At 41.7% G+C, this 25,265-nt stretch overlaps 1 protein-coding gene across 1 annotated transcript in view; it reads right to left on the reverse strand.

Annotated features, from left to right (window-relative positions):
• LOC149454877 (immunoglobulin superfamily member 1-like) overlaps window positions 1-25,265 on the reverse strand; it is a 56,676-nt gene that overhangs the window by 26,201 nt on the left and 5,210 nt on the right. Inside the window, exons 2-3 of the mRNA XM_089686955.1 lie at window positions 22,518-22,586; window positions 16,378-16,413 (exon numbers count right to left, since the gene is read on the reverse strand). Coding sequence (XP_089543081.1) covers window positions 16,378-16,413; window positions 22,518-22,545 — 64 coding nt within the window. The 5' untranslated portion in view covers window positions 22,546-22,586. The remainder of the gene's footprint in view (window positions 1-16,377; window positions 16,414-22,517; window positions 22,587-25,265) is intronic.

Here is a 25,265-nt window from a genome sequence, read left to right on the forward strand (position 1 = left end):
CTTACACTTCAGCTCCACTGTACAGGGACTGCAGGAGGCTAATACCAGGTCAAATTCTGGTACTTACCTTGCTTGCAAATAAAAATGCATCACTGATGCATTAATGTTTACAGAGCTGCATACTTTATGTATTTTATGTCTAGATGTCAGGTTTAACCACTTGCCTTCCAGTGGATTTACCCCCCCCCCCCTTCCTGACCAGGCCATTTTTTGCAATACAACACTGTTACTTTAACAATTGCGCGGTCATGCAACGCTGCACCCAAATTAAATCTATGTCCTTTTTTCCCCACAAATGGAGCTTTCTTTTGTTGGTATTTGATTGCCTGTGCGGTGTTTATTTTTTGTGCTATAAACATAAAAAGACTGACAATTTTGAAAAGAAAACAATTTTTTTGACTTTTTGCTATAAAACATATCCAGTAAAAATATTGAAAAAAATCGAATTTTATCTTACATTTAGGTCAAAATGTATTCTGCTACATGTCTTTGCTAAAAACATCCCAATACATGTAAATGAATTGGTTTACGTAAAAGTTACAGCGACTACAAATGGTGGTAAATACACTGGAATTTTAATACTAGTAATGGTGGCGATCAGCGACTTATAGCAGGACTGCGGCGGGCATTTTGACTCTGTAGGGGAACTAACTGCCACTGACATCCCCAGTGACCCTAATACAGTGATCAGTGCTAATAAAAAGCACTGACACTGTACTAATGACACTGGGCAGGAAGGGTTAACATCTGGGCCAATCAAAGGGTTAACTGTGTGCTGTTTAACTGTGTTGTCTGTGTGTGCTTTACTGTGTAAGCACACTGCTTTGTATTGCTCTGCTATGCAGAGCAATACAAAGCAGTATGCTGGTGCTGACAGGGGAGAGATCTGTAACGTTTACATACAGACCTCTCCTCTGTCAGTGTTCCTTGGCGATCATCGGGTGCCGGCGGGGAATCTCTGGCCAGGACCCCGTGATCGACAGCTGCAGCCCCCTACCCGGAAATACAAAATCACTATATATACAGTGTATAAATATATATATATATATATATACAGTATATACATATATGTGTATGATTTTGCGCAGCCCTGCTGCCCTGTAGCAGTACTTCTGCTATAGGGCGGTCGGGAAGCAGTTAAAGACCAAGTACAGCTAGAACGTTTTGGTGGGGCAGGTTTGATTATCCAGCGCCATAAAGAGGTGAACACACTGAGAGACTGCATATAATTTGACTTGCTCTACCTTTGTGAATTCTCCTTTGCAGACTTAATCTGCATATTAAGAGATACAAATGCAGCAGATGAGCAAAGCTGGAGAGGGCACAGCAGGGGACAAATCCAAGAATGTCAATTATAAAGATTTCAAAGCGTACATTTCCACAAAGAACGAAAAAAGGGATATTACTAGAAGGGCAGTTTCTGAACCCGAAGGGACAGATTTTGCCTAGCTTATATAGGAAACAGTCCATGGCTATTTATTATGAGCCGGATGTGGAAGGAGAGGTGCTGCTCTCTTTTTAAAGTTTTGTAATATGTGTTGCTGTATGGAAATGAGGAATTCAAATACATTCATCACAAAGGTTTAGATATTTCATAATAATTAGACATTGTTCCTGTTTTTAATGCTGGAAACATGAGAATAAGATGTTACTTGTTGCTTAAACATTGCACCATTACATACACCACAGGACTCTGAGTGGTCAGTATGTCTAGTAAAGCACGCAGTTCATATTATGTGGAAACCAAATACAGAAAACCACCAGATTGTACCCTGTAGCATTAGCAATATACAGTAGTTTCACACAGGAAAAGATGACACATGCTGGTATTGTAAAGTATGTATGAGTTGTTTTACCAGCACAGTCAGTGAAAATATATAAAACACTGAGTAGGACTAAAGCAGTTTAATTGTAATATATTACATCCTCTATCTTGTCTTTTCTTTATCTCTCTCTTGCCTCTCAAGCACTTTTTAATGAAATTAAATAAAATAAATAAATAAAATAAATTATGTATTAAATACTATATATAATCAACAAAATATTTAATGATAGTTCTGATTTTTATGCTTTATGATACAGGATTGTGATGAAGGAAGGACATAGGGAAAAAAAATAACTGGAATGATTGGTTCTGCCACTTTTATTGTGACTTGCTAAAGTACTGAAAGGAGATAACAAATAAAAATAGTTATTTTTAATACTCATTTGTTATGTTGTTAATAATATATCCATGTAGTTTGTCTGCACAGCCATTGTTGCTTATAAAATCTTGAAATTTATTCAGAAAAAAACAGTGAACAGTACACAAAAGTATTATTATTATTATTATACAGGATTTATATAGCGCCAACAGTTTGCACAGCGCTTTACAAAATGAAGGTAGACATTACAGTTACAATACAATTTGGTGCAAGAGGAAACAAAAAAAAGTACAGTTTAGTTGACGCGTTTCAGCCTACACGGCTTTAATCATAGCTATAAATGAAACGTGAAACTGTGGAATATATAGTGGTAAAAATTAAATGCTTCACCTATCAATCAGTTCAATTAGCAAAAGTAATTACAAATAAAACAAACAGATTTATGCAATTACTGAGGAACCCAGAAATAAGCCACCAATAATACCACAAACAAACTTCACACAACAAAACATTACCAAATAAAAAAAAAAATGGAGAAATAAAACAAATACAGTATATGATTAAAAAGCTGTGATAAGGGAGATGAGAAATTGTGAAAGATAAAACCAAGAGAAAGCAGGGGGAGTGAGGCTTAGTTTAAATGTAGATCCAGATCCCACCTCAGGTTTAACCCCCAAATGGGTCTTGTCTGCAATCTAAAAATCCACCATACCTCCCTTCCCAGAAGCTTTCTCTCCCTATCACCTCCCTTCAGCAAGTGAGAAAGCCTTTCTATTCCCTTGAATCTGAAAGAGGAGAGATCACTACAGTGACAGTCTCTGAAATGACAGGGCAGCACAGTGGCTAAATGGTTAGCACTTCTGCCTGGTAGTACTAGGGTCATTAGTTTGAATCCCAACCACAGCACCACCTGCTTGGAGTTTGCATTTTCTCTCTTTTCCTGCATGGGTTTCCTCCGGGTACTCCGGTTTCCTCCCACACTCCAAAGACATGCTGGTAGGTGAATTGGCTCCTGTCTAAATTGCCCCTAATATGTGTATGTATGAATGTTAGTTAGGGACCTTAGATTGTACGCCCCTTGTGGGTTACGGACTGATGTGAATGTACAATATATATATATATATATATATATATGTAAAGCGCTGCATAAATTGACAGCGCTATATAGGTACCTGTAATAATAATAAATATTGCAATAGTGCTCTCCTATATGTGTTCTTAGAGCTCGTGTGGTACATCCTACATATTGCAAGTGTTGGGAAGCACATGTAATTAGGTAAACCACATATTAATATACTGCTGCATCAAAAATTCCTCTCCGGTTTGTAAGGAGGAAAATGAATTACCTGACATGCTAAGATGACAGTACCTACAGGTTTTTGTATTATAGGGATAACTCTGTGGGTATGACAGCCAGGTGGATTGACATTTTCTAGATGAGGAAAAAAGACTTGGTGATAAGAGACTGCCTAACGTTGGTGCTCAACGACTCAGAAAAACAGCAACCAGTTTCTAGTATACCATGTAAACTTCTATCTGTATACAATATTGACAAATTCCTTTTTATTAGCTTAATAACCTGATGGTATGCCTTAGAATAAGTAGTGACAAAAATGACAGGAGTGCCCCCTTTGTACATTCAGAGTTTTTAGTATGCCCTCTATTTTTAGGGACATCAGTCATTAGCTCCTCCCTATTCTTCATTCTGGCTCTCACCCAACTCCGTTGTATCACAGAGCTATCATAGCCCCTCTCCTGAAAACATTGAGAAATCACCTGGCACTCTGTGTCAAAAGCAAGATCCATAGAACAATTCCGTCTAGCACGAACAAATTCCCCATAAGGAATAGCATTGATGGTGTAAGATCGGTGGCAACTGGCCTCAAAAAGAGTAGTATTATAAGAACACGACTTCCTGTAGGTGTTGGTAGAGACATTACCTGTAATCGAATCACCTTGCAGAGTAATGTCCAAAAAATTTATACTTGCATTATTGTGCTCAATGGAGAAGTATAGATTTTAACGATTATCATTAATATATTCCATAAAATTATGCAGACCAGAAACGTCCCCATCCCACACCATCAGGAGGTCATCGATATAGCGACCATACCAAACAATGTGACTAGCAAAAGGATTATTGGCGGAGAACAAAAATTGTTTCTCCTACTAACCCTCATACAGATTCGTAATTGACGGGTAAAATCTTGCTCAATGGCCCACAGTGCTGGACAAAAAAGGCACATCAAATAAAAATAATTGTGTCAATAAAAATTCAACACTGGTTATAATAAACTCCTGAAGTTCTAATGAATAGGAGCTATATCATTGAAGGTAATACCTGATGGCCTGCAGTCCAGCGCTGTGCGGATAATATGTACTTTGTTGTGTGAAGGGGGCACAGGGAGAAAATGCAAACTCCAGGCAGGTGGTACTGTGGTTGGGATTCAAACCAATGACCCTAGTATTACCAGGCAGAAGTGCTAACCATTTAGCCACTGTCATTTCAGAAACTGTCATGGTAGTGATCTCTCCTCTTTCAGATTCAAGGGAATACAAAGGCTTTCATACTTGCTGAAGGGAGGTGATAGGGAGAGAAAGCTTCTGGGAAGGGAGGCATGATGGATTTTTAGACTGCAGACAAGAACCATTCGGGAATTAAACCTGAGGTGGGATCTGGATCTACTAACTATCTAAGCCTCACTCCCCCTGCTTTCTTTTTTTTCTTTCTCCCTTTCTCATCTCCCTTTATCACAGCTATTTAATCATATACATGCTCTTATTTCTCTATTTTTTCTTTTTATTTAGTAATATGTATTTTATTGTGTGAAGTTTGTTTGTGGTATTCTTGGTGGTTTATTTCTGGGCTCCTCTGTAATTGCATAAATCTGTTTGTTTTGTTTACAATTACTTTTGCTAATTGAACTGATTGATAGGTGGAGCCTTTAATTCTTACTACTATATATTCCACAGTTTCATGTTTCATTTATAGTTATGATGAAAGCTGTGTAGGCTGAAACACATCAACTAAACTGTGCTTTTGCGTACTGTACACTGTGGTTTTCTGAATAAATTTCAAGGTTTTATAAGCAACAATGGCCGTGCGGATCAACTAAAAGGATATATTGTTTTCAAATGAGTGACTGAAGATTGTGCACTCGTCAGCTTTACTGGTGGTTTCATGATTAGTAGCACTGTTTCTTTTCTTGTTATGTTGTTAATATGCCATAGAATGATAGCCAAGTAAAGTCCAGTAACCCTATAAGGCCTTATTGAATAAAGAGTTAATTATAAGCGTTAATTCTTAAAGTCCAGCTAAACTGAGGTTAAATAAATTCTAGGTGCATCAGTACAAGATATATGCAAAGTTAATTTTCCAACAAGCAGCCTGAGTCAAAAAGCACGACCCCTACCAGCATGCTATAGAGACTGACCCTTATTCTGTGTGGAAGCAGTGGTCTCTGTGCAGAGGTTCAACATGCCTCCTGCTGAGTCAGATTTAGAGCTCTCCAATCAGCAAGAAGTATGAGCTTTGCTGATTAAAGAGTTATAGGTCTGACTCAGCAGGAGCTGTGTCAGACATCTGCAGACAGCCCACTGTTTCCATACGGAGATCAGTCAACCATGCAGCATGACTTATCTTTTACAATTGTAGCAGGACCCCTTTAAAAGTTGCTGGATTGTTTTCGGGCTCCCTGTGGATGTGAACCCCACTCTGAAAGCCCAACCCCTGCTAACACTGCAGTACACTCTTAACTGAAATAAATAACCACCAGAAAGTGAATTCACACACGGATTGAAGTAAACCAGTAACAGGTTTATACTAAAAGTTCAATATGGCTTGGTTACACAGCATAAACAAAATTCAAATGTGTAAAATCAATTGTTACTTGAGTCAATTTGAAATGAAAGAAAATACAACTCTTATCACAGAATCTCAATTAGTATTAGCAGGCTTGCTTTTCAGAAACTAACCCAATACCTTCAACCTGAGGTGGTCTTACAGTCCCCAGTGAGCAGCTAGGACTATCAAACAGGTAGACTAGCTCACTTTGGGTCTTCAGGACCTGATGGCAAGGAGATAAAGAAAAGAGCTCTCTACCCCAAAACAACCAATGTTCTTTAAAGGCAATGAAGAGACTTCTGTGCGCTTGATGGGGCCCAGTTGGTGTACGGTAAAGAGAAGTGGGGACTGAGAAACTGTGTAATAAAGAGAGGGAAGAATAAAACTCCCCAATTTTACAGATGTAATATTCGTTTAAAGCACTAGTCACTAGCAAATCTAAAGCAACAAGTGGCCAATCTGGTAAAAGTGATTGTTGGCACAGGGTAACTCTGCTTTGGCCAAAAGATTTTGGCACAATAGGGAAAGGCCTCCTAAGCTGAGTGAATTGAAAATGATAATGAAGGTGGTTCCGCCTTTGGACCGACTGTCCTGCTATTGGCAGATTAGCTTTCTCCACATTGCAGCAAGGTCAGCGATCAGCAGACTCTCTGTACCTCCTCTCTTTCTCTTTGTCCACGACCTGGTCCAGTCCTCCCACAGTCAGTGCACTCCTCTTTCCAGATCTCTCCCCTCTCACTTCCTGTCTCATCTCCCAGGCTTACACACACACACACACAAATATTATATATATATATATATATATATATATATATATATATATATATATATATATATATACATACACACACCTCCACCCACACACCAGCTCCTCTGGGAAATGTAGTTCTTTACTACACTGTTCCTTAGCAAAGTCCATGCGGTTCCATGGGGCTGTTCTACAGAGTGTGAATGTCACTGTTCTGCAGGACACTGCCATCATGTGTTTGTTTTCACATCCAGCATCAACTTGCATCAGGGTGTTACACAATTTTGAATGAACAATCAGCTTGTGACCTACCAGTGCACTGTTGGTTTACTAGCAGCTAGCAGATCTATCACACAACCCTGAAGTGCTGCAATCACAATATTAAATGATCAGTCAGTGGGTGATGCCTAAGGCTGTGCTGTTGCTGGCCCATAGGAATTCCCATAAATTGGGCTCTGTCTGGAGTGGACCTACAACACAGCGCAAACAAAAAAAAAATTTAGAAATGTTTTTCATGTAGTTCTAATACTTATTCGTTAACTTCTGCTAGAGCATGTAGTATTACAAAAGCACCTGTTTTGTGTTCTAGATTTTCATTGCCCTCACAACCCCACCTTATGAGTTATCACAAGCAGAACAATTGTGCTGCATAAAGAAATTACACTAGTACCTATATGAAGCCAATGTACAAACGTAAACTGGCTTAAAACCACTGTCAGAGTGTGACGTAAATGTAAAGATTTGAGTAGCTGAGATGTGATCTGTAGACATATGACAATGTAGATTTAGCTCATTCCATGTTAATAATAAGATGTGTTCAGAATTAAGTCAGAGACATATGGTCAACAATTAGCATCTGAAGGGACAGAGCTTCCTCTAGACTAGAGGTGACACCTAGATGCCAATAAGACTTGTCACCTACTTCTAGACATTTCGGCTTCAGAGGCAGTGGGAGACCAAGAGAGGACTCCGATCTGCCTAGGAGCTCTAAAGTATATCAGCAGATCAAAGGAATATATTTCATGTCTCATAAAAGCTAAAATATTAGTTGCAGAGAGATGAAAATACTTCCTTCTGATTGGACACAGTGTAGGCTACACCTGCATGTAAAACTGTATTTGTAGCCTATGAAGAATCCAAAGAAATGCAGAAAATGGTTATATGGCACCTGATTGCGACAGCTGAACAGTGATTGGTACTGTCGGAATCGGACTGATGCACTGGTGTCGGAAATTCAATCCCTGACTTGGTGATTCAAACTGTTCCTGTTCCAATCAACTTTGGGCATTTCAGTACCCAGAACGTCCTGTGGGCTGGTACAGGAACACCCCCCACAGTCGATTGGCCAAGGGCTAATGTCCAGCCTACGTCCATATTCGCATAAATTGAGGACCTGGGATATGGACGGTGTGATTCGTACGGAGCCAGTTCTATCGACTGGCGGATCGCGGACTTTCTCTGACTTGCTCCAGTCGCAGGATAACTCTTGGTAAAAGTTTTATTTCTGTTTTTTATTCCCTTTTATTTTATAATCAATAGCCAATTGTGTGTCTTCTTGTATTTTTTGTATTTTCTGTAACTTTTTATACTTTGTACATATTTTATGCACTGCCCACTTTCAGGATACTAAATCATAAAATTAATAAGTGACTTCTGGGTACTTAAGCTCGGGCTCATATCTCCAGAGAAATTAGATTGTATTGTATTGCAGTGTCTTTATATGCTTGGTCAAGTTCATTGCCAATCTGTATGCAATTGCACTGCGTGTTGGCAGATTGCTTGCAGATTGTAAAGGTAACAGATCTGCAAGATGGAGATCTGTGTGTGTGTGGTGGCCCAGCAGACCAGTCTGCAGATACAACTGTTGGGTGGTGGCAAGCTACCATTTGTGGTGTGTCTGGTGAGAGGGTGTGCGGACAGTGGAAGAGTGATTAACACCGGGGTTCTAGCTTGTGGGATAGCTGGAGGAATCCTATAAGGGTGTGCCAATTGCTAGGCTGCTCCTTAACCCTTAGCGTGCACCAGATTGTATATAAGATTCGTATCTGCCTGTGTGTGGTCGGCCAGCTGGATTGGAGTGGAGTCTCCCTCTAGTGGTGGCCAGAGGTAGTGTGGGCTGTGAAAGTATATCACAGCTGGTCTTATATATATTCAGATTAAGTCCCCCTTATTCCCTTTTACCCCAAGTCACGGACGCACGTGCGTACCTTGGTTAGCTAGTCGCTGTGGGCGTGTGCGTGTGGGTTGGATCCGTGTTACAGAGGTTTTGTCAAGACCTGCTCTGGTAAGACCACTGCAGCTACAAAAATATGACTTGGTTTTTGCCTTGGCAAACAGATATTCACTGAATATGTAGAGACACTCTCCAAAGCAGCTGACGTATAAATACATTTTTAGTAAGAAAGCGGTTAACACTATGCAGTCTACCATATAAAGTCGTGAGCTGTTACAAAACTTTAAAGGAGGAAATAAAGCAGAATATCAGTTTGCATGCAGATAATGTATTGTATAAAAAAAATAACTCACTTAAAAAAAATACTGCCTCTCAGCTTATTGTAATTCTGATATTGATTTTCAATAATCTTGTTTTATCAGCAATTAGAACCAAAGCTCTAAAGATGAAGATCTGAACTATTGAAGAGAAAGAATAATGTTGCCTGATTGTGGAGGCCATTGGAGTACAGTGAAGTCATTGTCAGGTTCAAGAAACCAGTTTCAGATGATCAGAGCTTTGTGACAGGGTGCATTGTCCTGCTGGAAGTAGCCATCAGAAGATGGGTACACTCTGGTCATAAATGGATGGATGTGGTTAGCAACAATACTCAGGTAGGCCGTGGCTTTTAAACGATGCTCAATTGAAACTAAGGGACCCAAAGTGTGCCAAGAAAATATCCCCCACAACATTACACCACCACCAGCCACAGCTGTTGATGCAAGGCAAGATGGATGCATGTTTTCATGTTGTTTACTCCAAATTTTGACCCTACCATCTAAATGTCGCAGCTGAAATCGAGACTCATCAGACAGGCACCATTTTCCAATCTTCCAATTTTGGTGAGCCTGTGCGAATTGCAGCCTCTGTTTCCTGTTCTTAGCTGGCAGGAATGGCACCTGGTGTGGTCTTCTGCTGCTGTAGCCCATCTGCTTTAAGGTTCGACTTGTGCATTCAGAAATGGTATTCTGCATACCTTTTTTTGTAACACGTGGTTATTTGAGTTACTAATGCCTTTCTATCATCTTGAATCAGTCTGCCTATTGATTGGTCACAGCTTGTCACATGGTACAAGGCTGTTGTGAATAGCCTTGTACCATGTGACCTCTGTGATCATTCACAGATTTCAATAGTAGTAAGAAATGATGTCAGAAGTGACATCTTGCTTACTACTATTCATGTGATCACTGATTGGCCAATCAGTGATCACATGATCGGGACCTCACACAGAGGTCCCGTACAGCGAACACAGCGGGCACTGGATCGCGGTGCTGGGCGCTCCCAGGGAGCGTGCACAGGCAGGGAAGTGGGGAGGACATTTATAAACAGCCACCCGCTCCTGCACCGCTCCCATCCGGCCGTTTATGTACATGGGCTGGACAGGAAGTGGTTAAAGAATATGTAATCCCAACACTTCATGTATGAAAAAGTATCCTGTTCAAAGATGTATTGCTTCCTTTGTATGAAATCCCTGGTGTTGGGTGGTCAGTTCTCTAGCTGTGCTGGGAACTCAGTGTGCTCTCCTCTGATGATCAGACTTCTGCTGACCCCCCCTCCCCCATAATGTTATATGTGTTGCTTTCATTTCCATTTTAAACTGAATGGGTTGTTTAAGGTAAGGGTTTACAATCATTTTAGTGCTGATTTTGGGCTGTTCAAAATACTCAGAAGTTCCAATACTACCGAATTAAATATTTCACACAATTATTTAAAATTTTAGTTCTATTTAGTATAAAGTTGTAGGTTATTCTTTGAAGGGTAATTTTAGAAACATGACTTTCTCCAATATAGATATATTTTGCATCCTCATGAGGAATTCAACTTGTTCCCTCTAGCACTGTATTCTCACATTCCAATGCACAATCTAGGATCTGGAGAATTTATATCAGGTTGTTCTTTGGTGGTAGATTATGGTAGTAAAAAAAAAACCACATAGCTAAATTAAAGCAAATATATATATTTTTTTACTATTTTGGGCCAGTTCAGGAGATCTCCATTATTATTTACCACCAAATGAAAGCCCAATTTGTCCTGAAAAAAACAAGGTATAATTCACCTGGATGTACAAAGTAGTTGTGATAATATGTACGGTTTTACTAACACATGTCAACGTTGCAAAATGTTACTTAACCACTTGCCTACCAGACACTTATACCCCCTTCCTGCCCAGGCCAATTTTCAGCTTTCAGCGCTGTTGCACTTTGAGTGACAATTGCACAGTCATGCAACACTTTTTGCAAATAGATAAAAAGAGCAAACATTTGTAAAAAAAATTTTTTTCTTTGTTTCTATTATAACATTTTGCAAACAGGTAATTTTTCTCCTTCACTGATGTGCGTTGATGAGGCTGCACTGATAGGCAGCACTGATGGGCACTGATAGGCAGCACTGATGGGCACTGACAGGCAGCACTGATTAGCTGGCACTGATGAGCTGGCACTGATGGGCGGCACTGATGAGCTGCCACTGATATGCAACAATGATGGGCACTGATAAGCGGCACTGATGGGTACAGATGGGTGGCACTGACTGGCAGCACTGCTGGGCACTGACTGGCGGCACTGCTGGGCAGCACTGATGGGTGGCACAGGTGGGTGGCACTGCTGGGCACAGGTGGGCGGCACTGGAGGGTGGCACTGCTGGGCACCAATCATCAGGGCACTGATCATCAGAGCCCTGATGATCGATCCCCATCCCTCCTCTGACAATTGCCGGTTATTGGCAGTACTTTCCTCACACTGTGACAGCATGAAAAAAGTGCAGTCGATAACCGGCAACTGCATTTACCGGTGATCTGCTGTGTCAAAGGACATGGCTGATCACGTTGTAAAAGGCCGCTGTGATTGGCCTTTTACCACCTCATGTGATCAGCTGTGTCCGTAGGACACAACGATCACGGAGATCGCCAGGGGCGCGCAGGAGGGCGCGTTCTGGGAGAACGTCATATAATGCCCTCCCAGAAGTGGCCGGCCGCAGTGAAGTCGTCATTCGGCTATCTGTGGTCAGCAAGTGGTTAAGCATTAAGATTTGTTTTACCCTTAGGCGTGAAGGGGTTAAGAAGTGCTTATATAAAATGACAGTTTTTTTTTACCTAAAATATCTGACAAACCTCACAAAACCTTGCTGAAGTTAAAGAAAACACAAAACCTGATGGAGGAGGCAATGCACCTGTAAATTTAGGCCATGTATCCAGCAGAGTCTCCTAGAAAGTGGTAAAAAGACCTAGATCCTTGAGTGGCTGAATATCCAACTGGTTTACAGCAAAGTATTTGCCATGTAAGAAAAAGATCTGCTAACATTTATGATAGGGGCATATTTAAAACATGGAGAAGAATCCATGCACCACTCTAAATTTAAAGAACCCCTTATCTTGTCTTAAAGTCAAAGCAAAGTTCAAATAAAGGTGACTTCAAGAGAAGAGCACTTTTCTATACTCCCAATCAGACCATTTTTGCTACCTTCACTCCATTCCAGCGCTGCCGCTTCTTTCTACCATTTTCCCTTCCTGGAAAATTAACCAGTAATCTCAAAAAGTAATTGAAAGCAGAGAAACTGCTGCAATCAGCATATAACATTAAAATAGAAGTTTGGTCAAAACCTAACTATGCTTAACCCCACTAAGCCTAGTCCCACCCTCATTCTAAGTCCTGTGCTAACTACCCTGTAAAGGAAAGATGTCTATACTTACCTAATCTACGTCTGGTCACATGGTTTCCTCAGTGACCGGCTTCAAGGGAGAGGAGAGGGTAGTGACGATGGCTGCAAAGCCTGGGCAGTGATGTCACCCCTACTTATTATGCTGCTGTGCCTCCTCCACATTGAAGCCAGTGCTGGGACCCAATCACATGACTGGACCAGAGCGCACTAAGATTAAGTAAGTATACACATTTTTCCATTACAGGGTAGTTAGCCTAGGCTTAAGTTTAGCTAGGTTTTGACTAGGCTTGTACTTAACCATAAGCATTTGGTGTGATGATAATGCCAACTGGGCACCCCAAAAACTGGGTGAGAGGACACAGGTCAGCCATGACATTTTTTAGAATAGGAGACAGAGCATCTGTGACCTCCTCTTTCAGAATATAATCCCAAGATTGCATTTCCATAGTCATTTAACTTGGTAAAATGGGGTGCGAAGGGACTGGAGACTTCAAAAGACGTTCAGAATAGCATCAACTATTCTGCTTACCACTACTTAGCAGATAACTAATAGACAGGGATTTGCTAAATCTGTAAATATCTAATTAAAATGCCTTAACAGGAGGTCTGGAATGGAACACTATAAATTCAGCATAAAGGATAGTGAGCGCTCTTATAAATAACAGCAGCTAGAACACTTCAGGCAACCACAATGCCTCCAAAATAACAATATAACCATAAAACATCAGAGTGCAGCGCTTAGAAAAATAAATATGTGGTTCAAAATAGTAAAGAGTCAATAAAGTATCAATAAAGTATCCACAGTGTTTCACTGGAGAAATGCGAACTTCCACGGCCTTTACTCTTTCAAATAACAGAAATGCGTACTCACCGGAAACGCATGGGTTATGCGCATGTATGATCAAGCATCCCAGGTAATGGGTACATCAGAGGTTAGGCAGCAGGCATTTCCCTCACGGTGGGTCATCACAGACTCTTTAGTCAGGTCCAGGGGTCCCCTTAAGGTCAGCCAGGTGCTCCACACAAAAACCTCCTCTCAGGGTGGCAAAGTGCTTTCTCTGTGGGGATGATAGCTCCACATAGGAGCCTTCTTCATAAGGATGGTCACGGTTTGGTCTTTCAGTAGGAAAAGAAAGGTCTGAGAAATCTACCAAGTAGTTGTAGCCCCGAGGCAAGTCAACAAAGTCATCATCAGTTTCAATCATAGGTTAGTCTACTAGGAGTCTACTAACCTATGGAAGTTCGCATTTCTCCAGTGAAACACTGTGGATACTTTATTGATACTTTATTGACTCTTTACTATTTTGAACCACATATTTATTTTTCTAAGCGCTGCACTCTGATGTTTTATGGTTAATGGAACACTATAGTATGCCAGTATATGCTTGTCATGCTCATGTCTGTTAACAAACATCTATATTGATCTACAATTCTCACTGAGCAATTTTGGATCAGCCAACATAAACCCCCTTAAAGGAGAAGTACAACCAAAGCTCTTTTGGCAGTACTTCTCCTATGAAGCACAGGAGTGCAGTTCTGCACTCCTGTGACCCGTTTTAAGCTGACAGTGGGCTGAAGCTTGCTGTAGGCTGATGTCGCAGAGCCGGTCCAGACTTGGGAAGAATTGCGACCATATGGTCGGTATCCACCCCAGAGTCTGAAGCAGCACCTGGCTCTCAGCCTCTCAGTGAGCCGCTTTCGCCCCCTCCATAGCCCGGCACTCCAGTGAGCATGGGGAGGGGGCAGAGCAGACAGTCACCGCTCTCTGCTCACTGAGGCAGTGAGAACTCACCGATGAGCTGAGTTCTCATCCTTAGAGCTGTCAGGGGACAGATGCAGCATCAGACCAATGCTGCATCCACCTAGGTAAGTATGATTTTTAAAAAAAGTGTTTCCCATACTTCTCTTTTAGCAGAGATTAACACATTACGCATCCCTGTCTCACTTTAATAGCCATCATTAAACCTTCAAGCCTAGGCTAGGTAATTATAACATTATACAGATAATCCTAGCTAATCACCGATCATAAATAGTTTAGCTGGAGTAGTTAGCAAATACACATTTCTGTCTTTCTCTTCCTGGAGCATCCAAACTAGTGGCCCTCCAGCTGTTGCCAAACTACAAGTCCCATGAGGTACTGCAAGATTGACAGTTACAAGCATGACTCCCAAAGGCAGAGGCATGATGGCACTTGTAGTTTCACAACAGCTGGAGGGTCGCCAGTTTGACACCCCTGCTCTAGATGTTACATATGAATCATTCCAGGCAACAAGGCTGGCCCAATATTAATGTCTCTTCCTTGCAACTTGGAAACCTGTATGTGTGCACAATTACCCCATAATATTTATTTTTTCCTGCGTGTTATTGCCTCACTGCTCTTCCCAACCTAGGGATGCACTTGCAGTGCTCAAATGAGAAAAGTTACCGTGTCGGCATCCCTTTAAAATGTATTAATCCTTTGGGAGTATCTCACCAAAAATTAAATTTGTGGTACAGAGGATACCTAACATCTGACTTGTATCTTAGTGCAGAGATCTGGCAAAATCAGTGAGCCAATCACACAAGCAGAAAATTACATTTATGAGGAAGATCTGTACACCAACTGGGTACAGAAGGCATCCAGGCTGACATATTGCATATTGCATTGATATTGAACTTTACAGAAAATTCAACAATGCTGATTGAAAAGGAAAGGCAATTCTTACATTTCAATATGGCTTATGTAGCAACTGTATATGTTATATTATTATTTTTTTTTTTTGCTACATTTTTTTCCCCACGAAAGTGAAGTTACCCATTTATGTTTGTTTTAAGTGAGATGACTGTCAATGAGAGGTTTAATCTTTCAGTAGAAAATAAATTGAATTACCTGAGTAGCCCCAGCCCTAGGTTGAGTGCCCTGCTGGCTGAGCCCACCACAGGTACCTGATAACATGTAAGTCACAGAAAACACATTTTAGGTTGGCACATATTAAATAACATCCTGATAATTTGATGCTGCAATGCCTATTTTTGCTGGGGTTACCTCTTGGCCCTTTTTTTTATAGGCCTTGCAAGTATAATATTAAGCTTATTACCAATTTTATTAAGGGAAGAGATTTTATTAATTTTATTGATTTAAATTAATTGTATTAGAGAAAGGTGACTTTCTTAAAGCGGTTGTAAAGGCTGAAGGTTTTTTGCTTTCATGCATTCTATGCATGAAGGTAAAAAACCTTCTGTGTGCAGTATCCTCCCCAGCCCCCACTAATACTCACCTAAGGCCCTTCTCGATCCAGCGATGTGCACTGGAGTCTCGGCTATCCTAGGACTCCTTCATCTCATTGGCTTCAATCACAGCAACTGAGCCAATGTGGAAAGAGAGGGTGGGGTGGGGCTGAGCCATGGCTTTGTGTGTGAATGGACACACAGAGCAGCGGGTGCCTCCATAGCAAGCTCCTTGCTGTGGGGGCACCTGACAGGAGGGAGGAGCTAGGAGAGTCAGCAGGGGACCCAAGAAGAGGAGGATCCAGACTGCTCTGTGCAAAACAACTACATAGAGCAAGTATAGACATGTTTGTTATTTAGAAAAATATATATGCCTTTAGAATCACTTTAATTTGAATGGTATCCATCATTTATTACATGGTCAAAGAAGTTGATTTGTTAAGACTGAAGAAAAGAAAAAAAAGCACAATTGTGGATATCTTGCCCATTTAGACCATTGTTTGTTTTTAAGGAAAGCAAGGCAAAAAAAGGGCCTTATTTCATTATGAATGCATTCATACATTACCTATGTACCAGGTAGTCAAACTCCACAATAAAAGCACTGCAAGAGATAAAACAGGAAACTTAAAGGTCTTCAACAAAAAGGACAAGCCTGTGGTTGTGAATTATGTAAGTAAATTTGCCTAGGCATTCATGGGCTAGAATCTGAATTGGTTTCTGTGACCTGAATACTTGCAGTTCTTAGCAAATTAGTTAGCTCTTAAATGATATAGTAGTTGTACTACAACTTTTTTTGCCCATCATGAAAACACTAATGTGTGCTTTACACAGAACATCTCACATATTATGTTAGTAGCACTTATCAATTTGAATGTAATAATACCATAAGATAATAATTTAGACAGGTAAACCTAGAACTGAAGCGCCATATCGATGCATTGAGCCCAAAAGGTAGCTTTACTTTACACATAAATTGTGTATAAATTCCAACGCATTTCAAAGGCTACATTCTGCCCCTTCGTCAGGACTGAAACTAAAAAATAAATATCACACTAATAAATAACTTTTATATGCATCACAGTTCTAAAATAAAAAAAAACTTATACTATAAAAAGTCTATATTACTTCATATAATACAGCGCAGTGATATATACCTCACATTAAAAAACACATAAAGTGATCCTAATAGCATAGTGTCAATGAAAACCTAAATAAAGATACAATTGCAATGGTGTTCTGAGCTTACATGCAAAACAAATCCAATAGTTATACAAAATGTTCAATACACAGATGTGAACAGAAGCAGTGTCCACTTCAGTCTTTCATTGCTCTCTTCTGTGAACAAATATAATATCATAGGCAGAGATGGATTCCACGAGAAACAGCTTAAGCTTGTTTTCACTCTATTGAGGAGGGGAGACACTGCGGTCTGGAGTCCTGAGAAGCCATCCATGCTGACAGCGGAGGATTCCTTGATTCCTTGTGAGACAGTTTGAGCTTGTGTGCCTTTTTTTGAGAAAGAGAGGTATTTTAGTCTGGTGAGTGCGGATCTGATTATTGTGGTGAAAGGGACCACTGTGGAATGTTTTGGGGCAGTGCAGAGGAGGACATTTATCACAGTGTGGAAAGTCTTTTTGTTGCAAGATGCATGATATTTGTTCACAGAAGAGAGCAATAAAAAAATGAACTGGACACTTTGTGGTTGATTTACTAAAACTGGAGTGCGCAAAATGTGCTGCAGCTCTGCACAGAAACCAATCAGTTTCCATTTTTTTTAACTGCTTAACTGCTTCCCCTCCGCCCTATAGCAGAAATACTGCTACAGGGCGGCAGGGGTGCGTAAAATCATGTATATATACAAGACTTTGCAGTTCCGGGTAGGGTGTGCACAGGGGCAGACTGACCATTTGGAAACTCGGGCACTGCCCGAGGGCTCGGGGTCAGTAGGGGGCCCCATGAGACCTTTGAGACTCGGGCACTGACCGAGGGCCCCTGGTACCTTTTTCATAGGCTTTTTTGAGTTTGGGCAAGGACAAAGGGGCCCCATAATCCTCTATTGCCCGGGAGCCCCATGAGTTGTCAGTCCACCCCTGGGTGTGCACATGAGCCATGCATGTGCCCTACCCGCACCCTAGCCGTGCTGCCATTCGCGGCCTCAGCTGTCAATCATTGGGTCCTGGCCGGTGATTACTCGCCGGCTACCTGTGATTGCCGAGTATTACCGACGGGGGGAAAGAACTGTATGTAAACAATACAGTTCTCTCCCGTGAGCTCTTGCACACTGCTTTGTATGGCTCTGTATAGCAGAGAAATACAAAGCAGTGTGCTTACAGTGTAAAGCACACACACAGCATACTGTGAAACAGCATACAGCACAAAGTTTACCCTTTGACCACCCCAGATGTTAACTCCTTCCTGCCCAGTGTCATTAGTACAGTGTCACTGCTTTTTATTAGCACTGATCACTGGGGATATCAGTGGCAGTTAGTTCCTCCCCAGTGTTAGAGTGCCCGCCGCATTCCTGCTATAAGTCACTGATCGGCACCATTACTAGCATATATATAAAAAAAAAATTCCAGTGTATTTACCACCATTTGTAGTCGCTGTAACTTTCACGTACACCATTTAATTTACATGTATTGGGATTTTTTTTAGACATGTAGCAGAATACATTTTGACCTAAATTTAAGATAAAATTCGATTTTTTTCATTTTTTTTACTGGATATGTTTTATAGCAAAAAGTCAAAAATATTGTTTTCTTTTCAAAATTGTCGGTCTTTTTTTGTTTATAGCGCAAAAATTTAAATCGCACAGGCAATTAATTACCACTGAAGGAAAGCTCTATTTGTGGGAAAAAAGGACGAAAATTTCATTTTTTTGCAGCGCTGCATGACCGCCTAATTGTCAGTTAAAGTAACGTAGCGCCGTATTGCAAAAAATGGCCTGGTCAGGAAGGGGGGTAAATCCTCTGGAGGACAAGTTAGTAACTGAACAAGCTGATGCTAGAAGCTGATTAGTTTCCATGCAGAGCTGCACCAGATTTTGCACTCTCTAGTAAATCAACCCCTTTGTTTCTGTGCACATCTATTTATTGAACATTTTGTATCACTATTGGATTCATTTTGTATGTAAGCTCAGGAGACCATTGTAATTTTATCTTTGTTTACATATTCATTGACTTTAATGTTATTAAGACCACTTTAAATGTTTTTATTGTGAGGTATATCACTATGCTGTACTATATGAGGTATTGTAGACTTAAAGACGTAATCTATTTTATATTTGTTAGAGTTTATTAAGTAAAGCAGCAAGTTTGGTTAATAGTGTTTTACATATTTTTATCATTTGATTCATTAAGGGTATATTATTATTATTATACAGTATTTATAAAGCGCCAATAGTTCGCTCAGCGCTGTACATTACAAAGGGGGACAGAACAGAATACCAATACAATGCAAAACATGAGGGTATTGAGGGCCCTGCTCTTTCGAGTTTACAATCTAGGAGGGAGGGGATGTTGGCACAGGAGGAGATAGCTGTGGGGGATGGAGTGGTAGGAAGAGTGGAGGAGGTCGGTTAGCAGGGGGTGGGGTAGGCTTCCCTGAAGAGATGGGTTTTCAGGGTGCGCCTAAAGGAGAGAAGAGTAGGTGATAATCTGATGGGTTGGGGCAGGGAGTTCCAGAGGATGGGTGACACCCTGGAGAAGTCCTGGAGGTGGGCATGGGAGGAGGAGACCAGGGAACTAGAGAGAAGGAGGTCTTGTGAGGAGCGGAGTGTGCGTGCTGGGCGGTACTTTGATATTAGGTCAGTGATGTAGTTCGGGGCAGTGTGGTGGACGGCTTTGTACGTCAGAGTTAGGATTTTGAATTTGATCCGTTGCGGAAGCCAGTGGAGGGATTGGCAGAGGGGGGTGGCGGAAACGGAGCGGTTGGAAAGGTGAATGAGTCTGGCAGCCGTATTCAGGATCGACTGAAGCGGGGATAGCCAGTGGCGAGGCAGGCCAGTGAGGAGGGAGTTGCAGTAGTCGAGTCGTGATATGATGAGGGAGTGGATGAGCTGTTTAGTGGTTTCTGGGGTTAGGAACGTGTGTATTTTGGCAATGTTGCGGAGGTGGAGTCTACATAAGTTTGTTAAAGATTGGACTTGGGGCTGGAAAGATAGGTTGGAGTCCAGAATGACACCAAGTACTCTGGCCTGCAGGGCGGGTTTGATATTGGCGTTGTTGGATGTGATGGAGAAGTCAATGGGGGGTGGGGTCCGGGCTGGGGGGAAGACAAGAAACTCGGTTTTGGAGAGGTTCAGTTTAAGGAAGTGGAGCGACATTCAATCTGATATGTCGCTCAGTAGGTGTGTGATTCGGGCAGAGACCGAGGGGATGAGGTGGGGAGTTGAGAGATAGATTTGTGTGTCGTCGGCATAGAGGTGGTAGTTGAAGCCGTGAGAGTGTATGAGTTGGCCAAGGGAGGAGGTGTAGATGGAGAAGAGAAGGGGCCCAAGGACAGAGCCTTGAGGGACCCTAACAGAGAGGGGGAGTGAGGGGGAGGTGGTAGCATTATAGGTAACGCTGAAGGAGCGTTGTGACAGGTAGGATGAGAGCCAGGAGAGAGCAGAATCTCTGAGTCCGAGGGAGTGTAGTTTTTTGAGGAGGAGGGGGTGGTCGACTGTGTCGAAGGCCGCAGAGAGGTCAAGGAGTAGGAGCACTGAATAGTGGCCATTAGCTTTGGCGGTTAGAAGGTCGTTGGAGAGTTTGAGTAAGGCGGTTTCGGTGGAGTGTAGGGGATGGAAGCCAGACTGTAGGGGATCGAGGAGGTGGTTGTCGTTGAGGTGAGAGCATAGGTGGGTGTAGACGAGGCACTCGAGGAGTTTAGATGTAAATGGGAGCAGGGAGATGGGTCTGAGGTTGTTCGGGTCATTGGGGTCCAGGGAGGGATTTTTAAGTATGGGGGTGATGTGTGCATGTTTCAGAGGGGAGGGGAAAGTGCCAGAGGAGAGGGAGAGATTGAAGATGTGGGTGAGGGAGAGTAGGATGGAGGGGGAGGGAGGTCGTAGGAGTTGTGAGGGGATAGGGTCGAGGGGGCAGGTGGTGAGGCGGGCATCCGAGAGGATCTTGGAGACTTCCTCGATGGTAGTAAGGTCAAAGGTGCGGAGTGTTGGGGGAGCTTCAGTATGAGGAATGTAGGGTGGGGTGGAAGTGGAGGTCAGAGCAGCGGTGGGGCCGTGGGAGAGGGGTGATGAGGGGGTAGCTGAGTGAGGGGGAACGGGGTTGGAGGGAGTTTGAGCAGCGACGAAGTCCCTGCAGGTTATGTCGAGGGGGAGGGGGGATGAGGGGGTAGCTGTGTGAGAGGGGACGGGTTGAGAGGGCGTGTGAGTTGCGGCGATGTCCTTGCGAATTGTGTCAATCTTGTTTTTGAAGTGATTGGCAATCTCAAGGGCGGTGAGTGAGGTGCTGGGGGGAGGTGGGGGTGGCGAGAGTAGAGAGTTGAAGGTGGAGAAGAGTCGGCGAGGATTGGAGGAGAGGGTCTTGATGAGGGTCAGGAAGTAGGCTTGTTTGGCTGCGTGGAGGGAAGAGGTGTAGGTGTGGAAGGCAGATTTGTAGTGGGTGAAGGCTTGTTGGGATTTTGTTTTGCGCCATAGTTGCTCCAGGGCACGACTGTGTCGTTTGAGGGTTTTGGTGTGATCAGTCTGCCAGGGCTGGAGCGGTCGGGGTCTGATGTTGTGTGTGGTTAAAGGCGCTAGTGAGTCAAGGGCTGTTGACAGCGTGTTGTTGTAGGCAGTCATAGCCAAGTCAGGGCAGGACAGGGGGAGGATGCTGTCATGGAGTTGATCAGCTGCAGAGTGGAGGGGGGCAGGGTTGAGGTTGCGGAGGTTACGGCTGGTAGTAGTGTGACATTTGGAGGGGTAGGCGTTGGAGGATGAGGAGATAGAGAAGGTAATCAGGTTGTGGTCAGAGAGAGGGAATGGGGTGTTAGTGAGGTTGTGGGGATATATATATATATAATTCATTTGGCACAGAGTGGGTATTATCTTTTTTTATATCAAAGATATAATATAGAGTATGGAAACTTAAAGTGTATCTTTTGTGCATAAATTTAAAATTGGCACAGACTCATTAAGAGTGTATTTAAAAAAAATGTGAATACTAGATTGTAATACTGGTTAATAATATTAATCATAATAATAGTGTTTTGATTGTGTTTTAACAGTGATAATTGTGTACATAAAATAATGATAATAATAAAATATAGATATTATCAGTAATACTATTATAATTGTGTTAGTAGCAGCATGGTGACAACTATGATGTAATGTATACTGTATATGAAGTAAGAGAAATAATGATAAATTTAATAAGTATAAAAAAAATATCTGTATAAAAGGATGATAACTGAATAAAAACTATGAATTATATTCAATGTAAATCATGCTAAAAATAAATCTATAAATAGATAAACATGGAACTTATAATATAGATAAATTATATCAATAATATGGATTAAATGAATGGAAATAATATTTAATAATAATATGACTATAATTATAGTAATAATAATAAAATAATATTTTGCCATTGTTTGTTCCCACTCTATGGGTTTAAATCAGTAGTGTGCTTGGTGGAAGTATTATCAGAGTAAAAGAACATTTGGGAATAAAAATGTTAGTTAATATCTCCACTAGTCGAAGATAGAACATAAAAATCAACTTACACGTTAAATAATTTCTGGTTCCAGGCATGTCAGCTGAAGTTAGTGGAATCTTCAGTTGAAGACCTTACCCTGTAAGAAAGAGTTCAGTAACTAAAATTATATTGTTTTCAAGTTAGTTTCCCCCTTTGTTACAGTTTTAAAGATGCATTCAGTCCATTCAGTTTTCGTTTATTAGTTCACTGTTTACATTTATAGACTTTTATAGAATTTATAACACTTTCATTGAATTGTACCACCATTGCATGATGGCCAGGGTATCAAACCTTAGCCATATACAAATTACATCCCAACAAAAAGATAGCTACATGAGATTGGCACTGAGGAAAGTATGCAGGTTACCACTGCTAACTTCTCCTTCTAAATGTGCTAATTTCCTGGTGGTAATGCTAAAGCAATGTCATGAAATCATTTACCTGAATGGCTATAATGATTAGGAGTCTAACTGACTTCACCTGCTGAATGTTTGTTTTCGGTCTGTGACGTTGAAAATTTTGATCTTGTACACATAACTAACATTCTCAAAAGGAGGTCAGCAATAGGAGGCTCCATATATCTCTTAGGGCTCGTTCACACTTGACTGTTTTTCCAGCACTTGCCAAACGCCCCTATAGCGTTTGACAAGTGTTGGTTCGGCGTTTGCAGAGCGTTTTTTAACACTCCGCAAACGCCACATGCGTGGTTTAGCAGAGGTTGCTAGGCGTTTGCCGAGCGTTAAAAATGCCCCACAAACGCCTATAATAAAGTTTGAATGGTGTTAACGCTCTGCAAACACCCCGCAATCGCGTCGCAACCTCACTGCAAAGGCCGCATGTGCTGTTTAGCGGCGGTTGCTAGGTGTTTGCCAAGCATTACAAAACGCCCCACAGACGCCTATAATGAAGTTTGAATGGTGTTAACGCTCCGCAAACGCCCCGCAAACGCGTCGCAAACGCGTCACAACCGCACCGCAAACGCCGGCCGGGCGTTTGCGGAGCGGCACCATAGACTTGAATAGGCTTCAACTTCTCCTGACTTGACCAGAGGCATCCGTTTTGCCGCGACGTAACGCGGCGCTAACGCTGCAACGTGCAGAATTTTTACAGGCGTTTGGGAAACAGTAAAAACGCTTCTCAAACGCCTGTCTGCCGCTTGCAAACAAGGCTAGTGTGAACATAGCCTTAGTACAAATTTCCTTTAAAATTTTCATTGCACAATCTCTAGTGGTAGTTAGTAACATTCAACTGGATTTGTTGGAGATGTTTCAAAGCTTATCCCAGCCATTTCTTCACTTCTAATGAGTAGCAGAAACACCTTGTCATGAACAGTCACCATGAAAAGGCAGATATTATTGTTCAAAAATTAAAGATGACAGGCGTGAAGGTCATGGAACCACCCAGTTCTAGATACACAATACTATCTATGGTGTCAGAAAGGCTTCATATGTTAACAAATGGTGTGGGTATTAGAGCTTGGGTACTTTCCTGACACTCATTAGAACTGAAGAAGCAACTTGAATAAGCTTTGAAATGCCTTCTAAATTTGAGCAACAAGTCTAGTTAAATGTGACTAGCTATTGAAGTACCATGCCTTGGACAAATGAGAACCTTAAAAGACAATGGATAAACTTTTTTTAATGCTTTTTTTATGTAGAGACTAAAAATTATGTTTTTTGTAATATTTGTGTCATTTAACCACTTGCCCTCCTGAGGATTTACCCCCCTTCCTGACCAGGCCATTTTTGGCGTTACGGCGCTGCGTTATTTTAACTGACAATTGCGTGGTCATGCAGCGCTGCACCCAAATTAAATTTACATTCTTTTTTTCCCATTAATTAAGGTTTCTTTTGATTATTTGATCTATTGATATTTGATTGCCTATGCATTTTTTATTTTTTGTGCTATTAAAAAAAAAACGTCAATTTTGAGAAAAAAACAATATTTTGGACTTTTCGCTATTAAACATGTCCAGTAAAAAAAAATTAAAAAATCAAATTTCGGCATAAATTTAGGCAAAAATGCATTCTGCTACAGGTCTTTGCGAAATAAAAATTCCAATACGTGTAAATTAATTGGTTTACATGAAAGTTATAGTGTTTACAAATGGAGGTATAGCCATCCAAAGCAGTGTGCCCAAGCAGACAGGGAGAACTGTTAGTAAACAAAACAGTTTTACTCCTCGTCGGAGATGCTCGGAAATCTCCAGGCACAGGCGAGTAATAACCAGACGGGACCCAGTGATTGACAGCCACGGCCGCAAATGGCGGGGCGGGCAGGTCGCGCGTGTGCCCCATACCCGGAAATGCAAAATCACATGACTTTGCACAACCTTGCCGCCCTCTAGCTGTATTTCTGCTATAGGGCAGTCGTGAAGCAGTTAAGGATGTGATGCAATGTTTGTTTAACCACTTCCCGACCGGCCGTTGTATATAAACGGCCGGACGGTGGCAGTGCAGGGTCGGGTAGCCGTTTATAAACGGCCTCCACGCACCCTGCATGTGCACGCTCCCTGGGAGCGCGCAGTACCGCGATCCGGTGCCCGCTGTGTCCTCCGGACACAGTGAAACACTGATCGTCGGACGGGAGCTCTGTACGAGGTCCCGATCATGTGATCACTGATTGGCCAATCAGTGATCACATGCAAAGTAGTAAGCAAGATGTCACTTGTGACATCATTGCTTACTACGTGTGAAATCTGTGAATGATCACAGAGGTCACATGGTACAAGGCTATTCACAACAGCCTTGTACCATGTGACAAGCTCTGACCAATC

Source organism: Staurois parvus, unplaced genomic scaffold (genome assembly GCF_062004578.1).
Source record: "Staurois parvus isolate SC_StPar_1 unplaced genomic scaffold, SC_StPar_1.0 ptg000415l, whole genome shotgun sequence".
Classification (NCBI taxonomy): Eukaryota; Metazoa; Chordata; class Amphibia; order Anura; family Ranidae; genus Staurois; species Staurois parvus.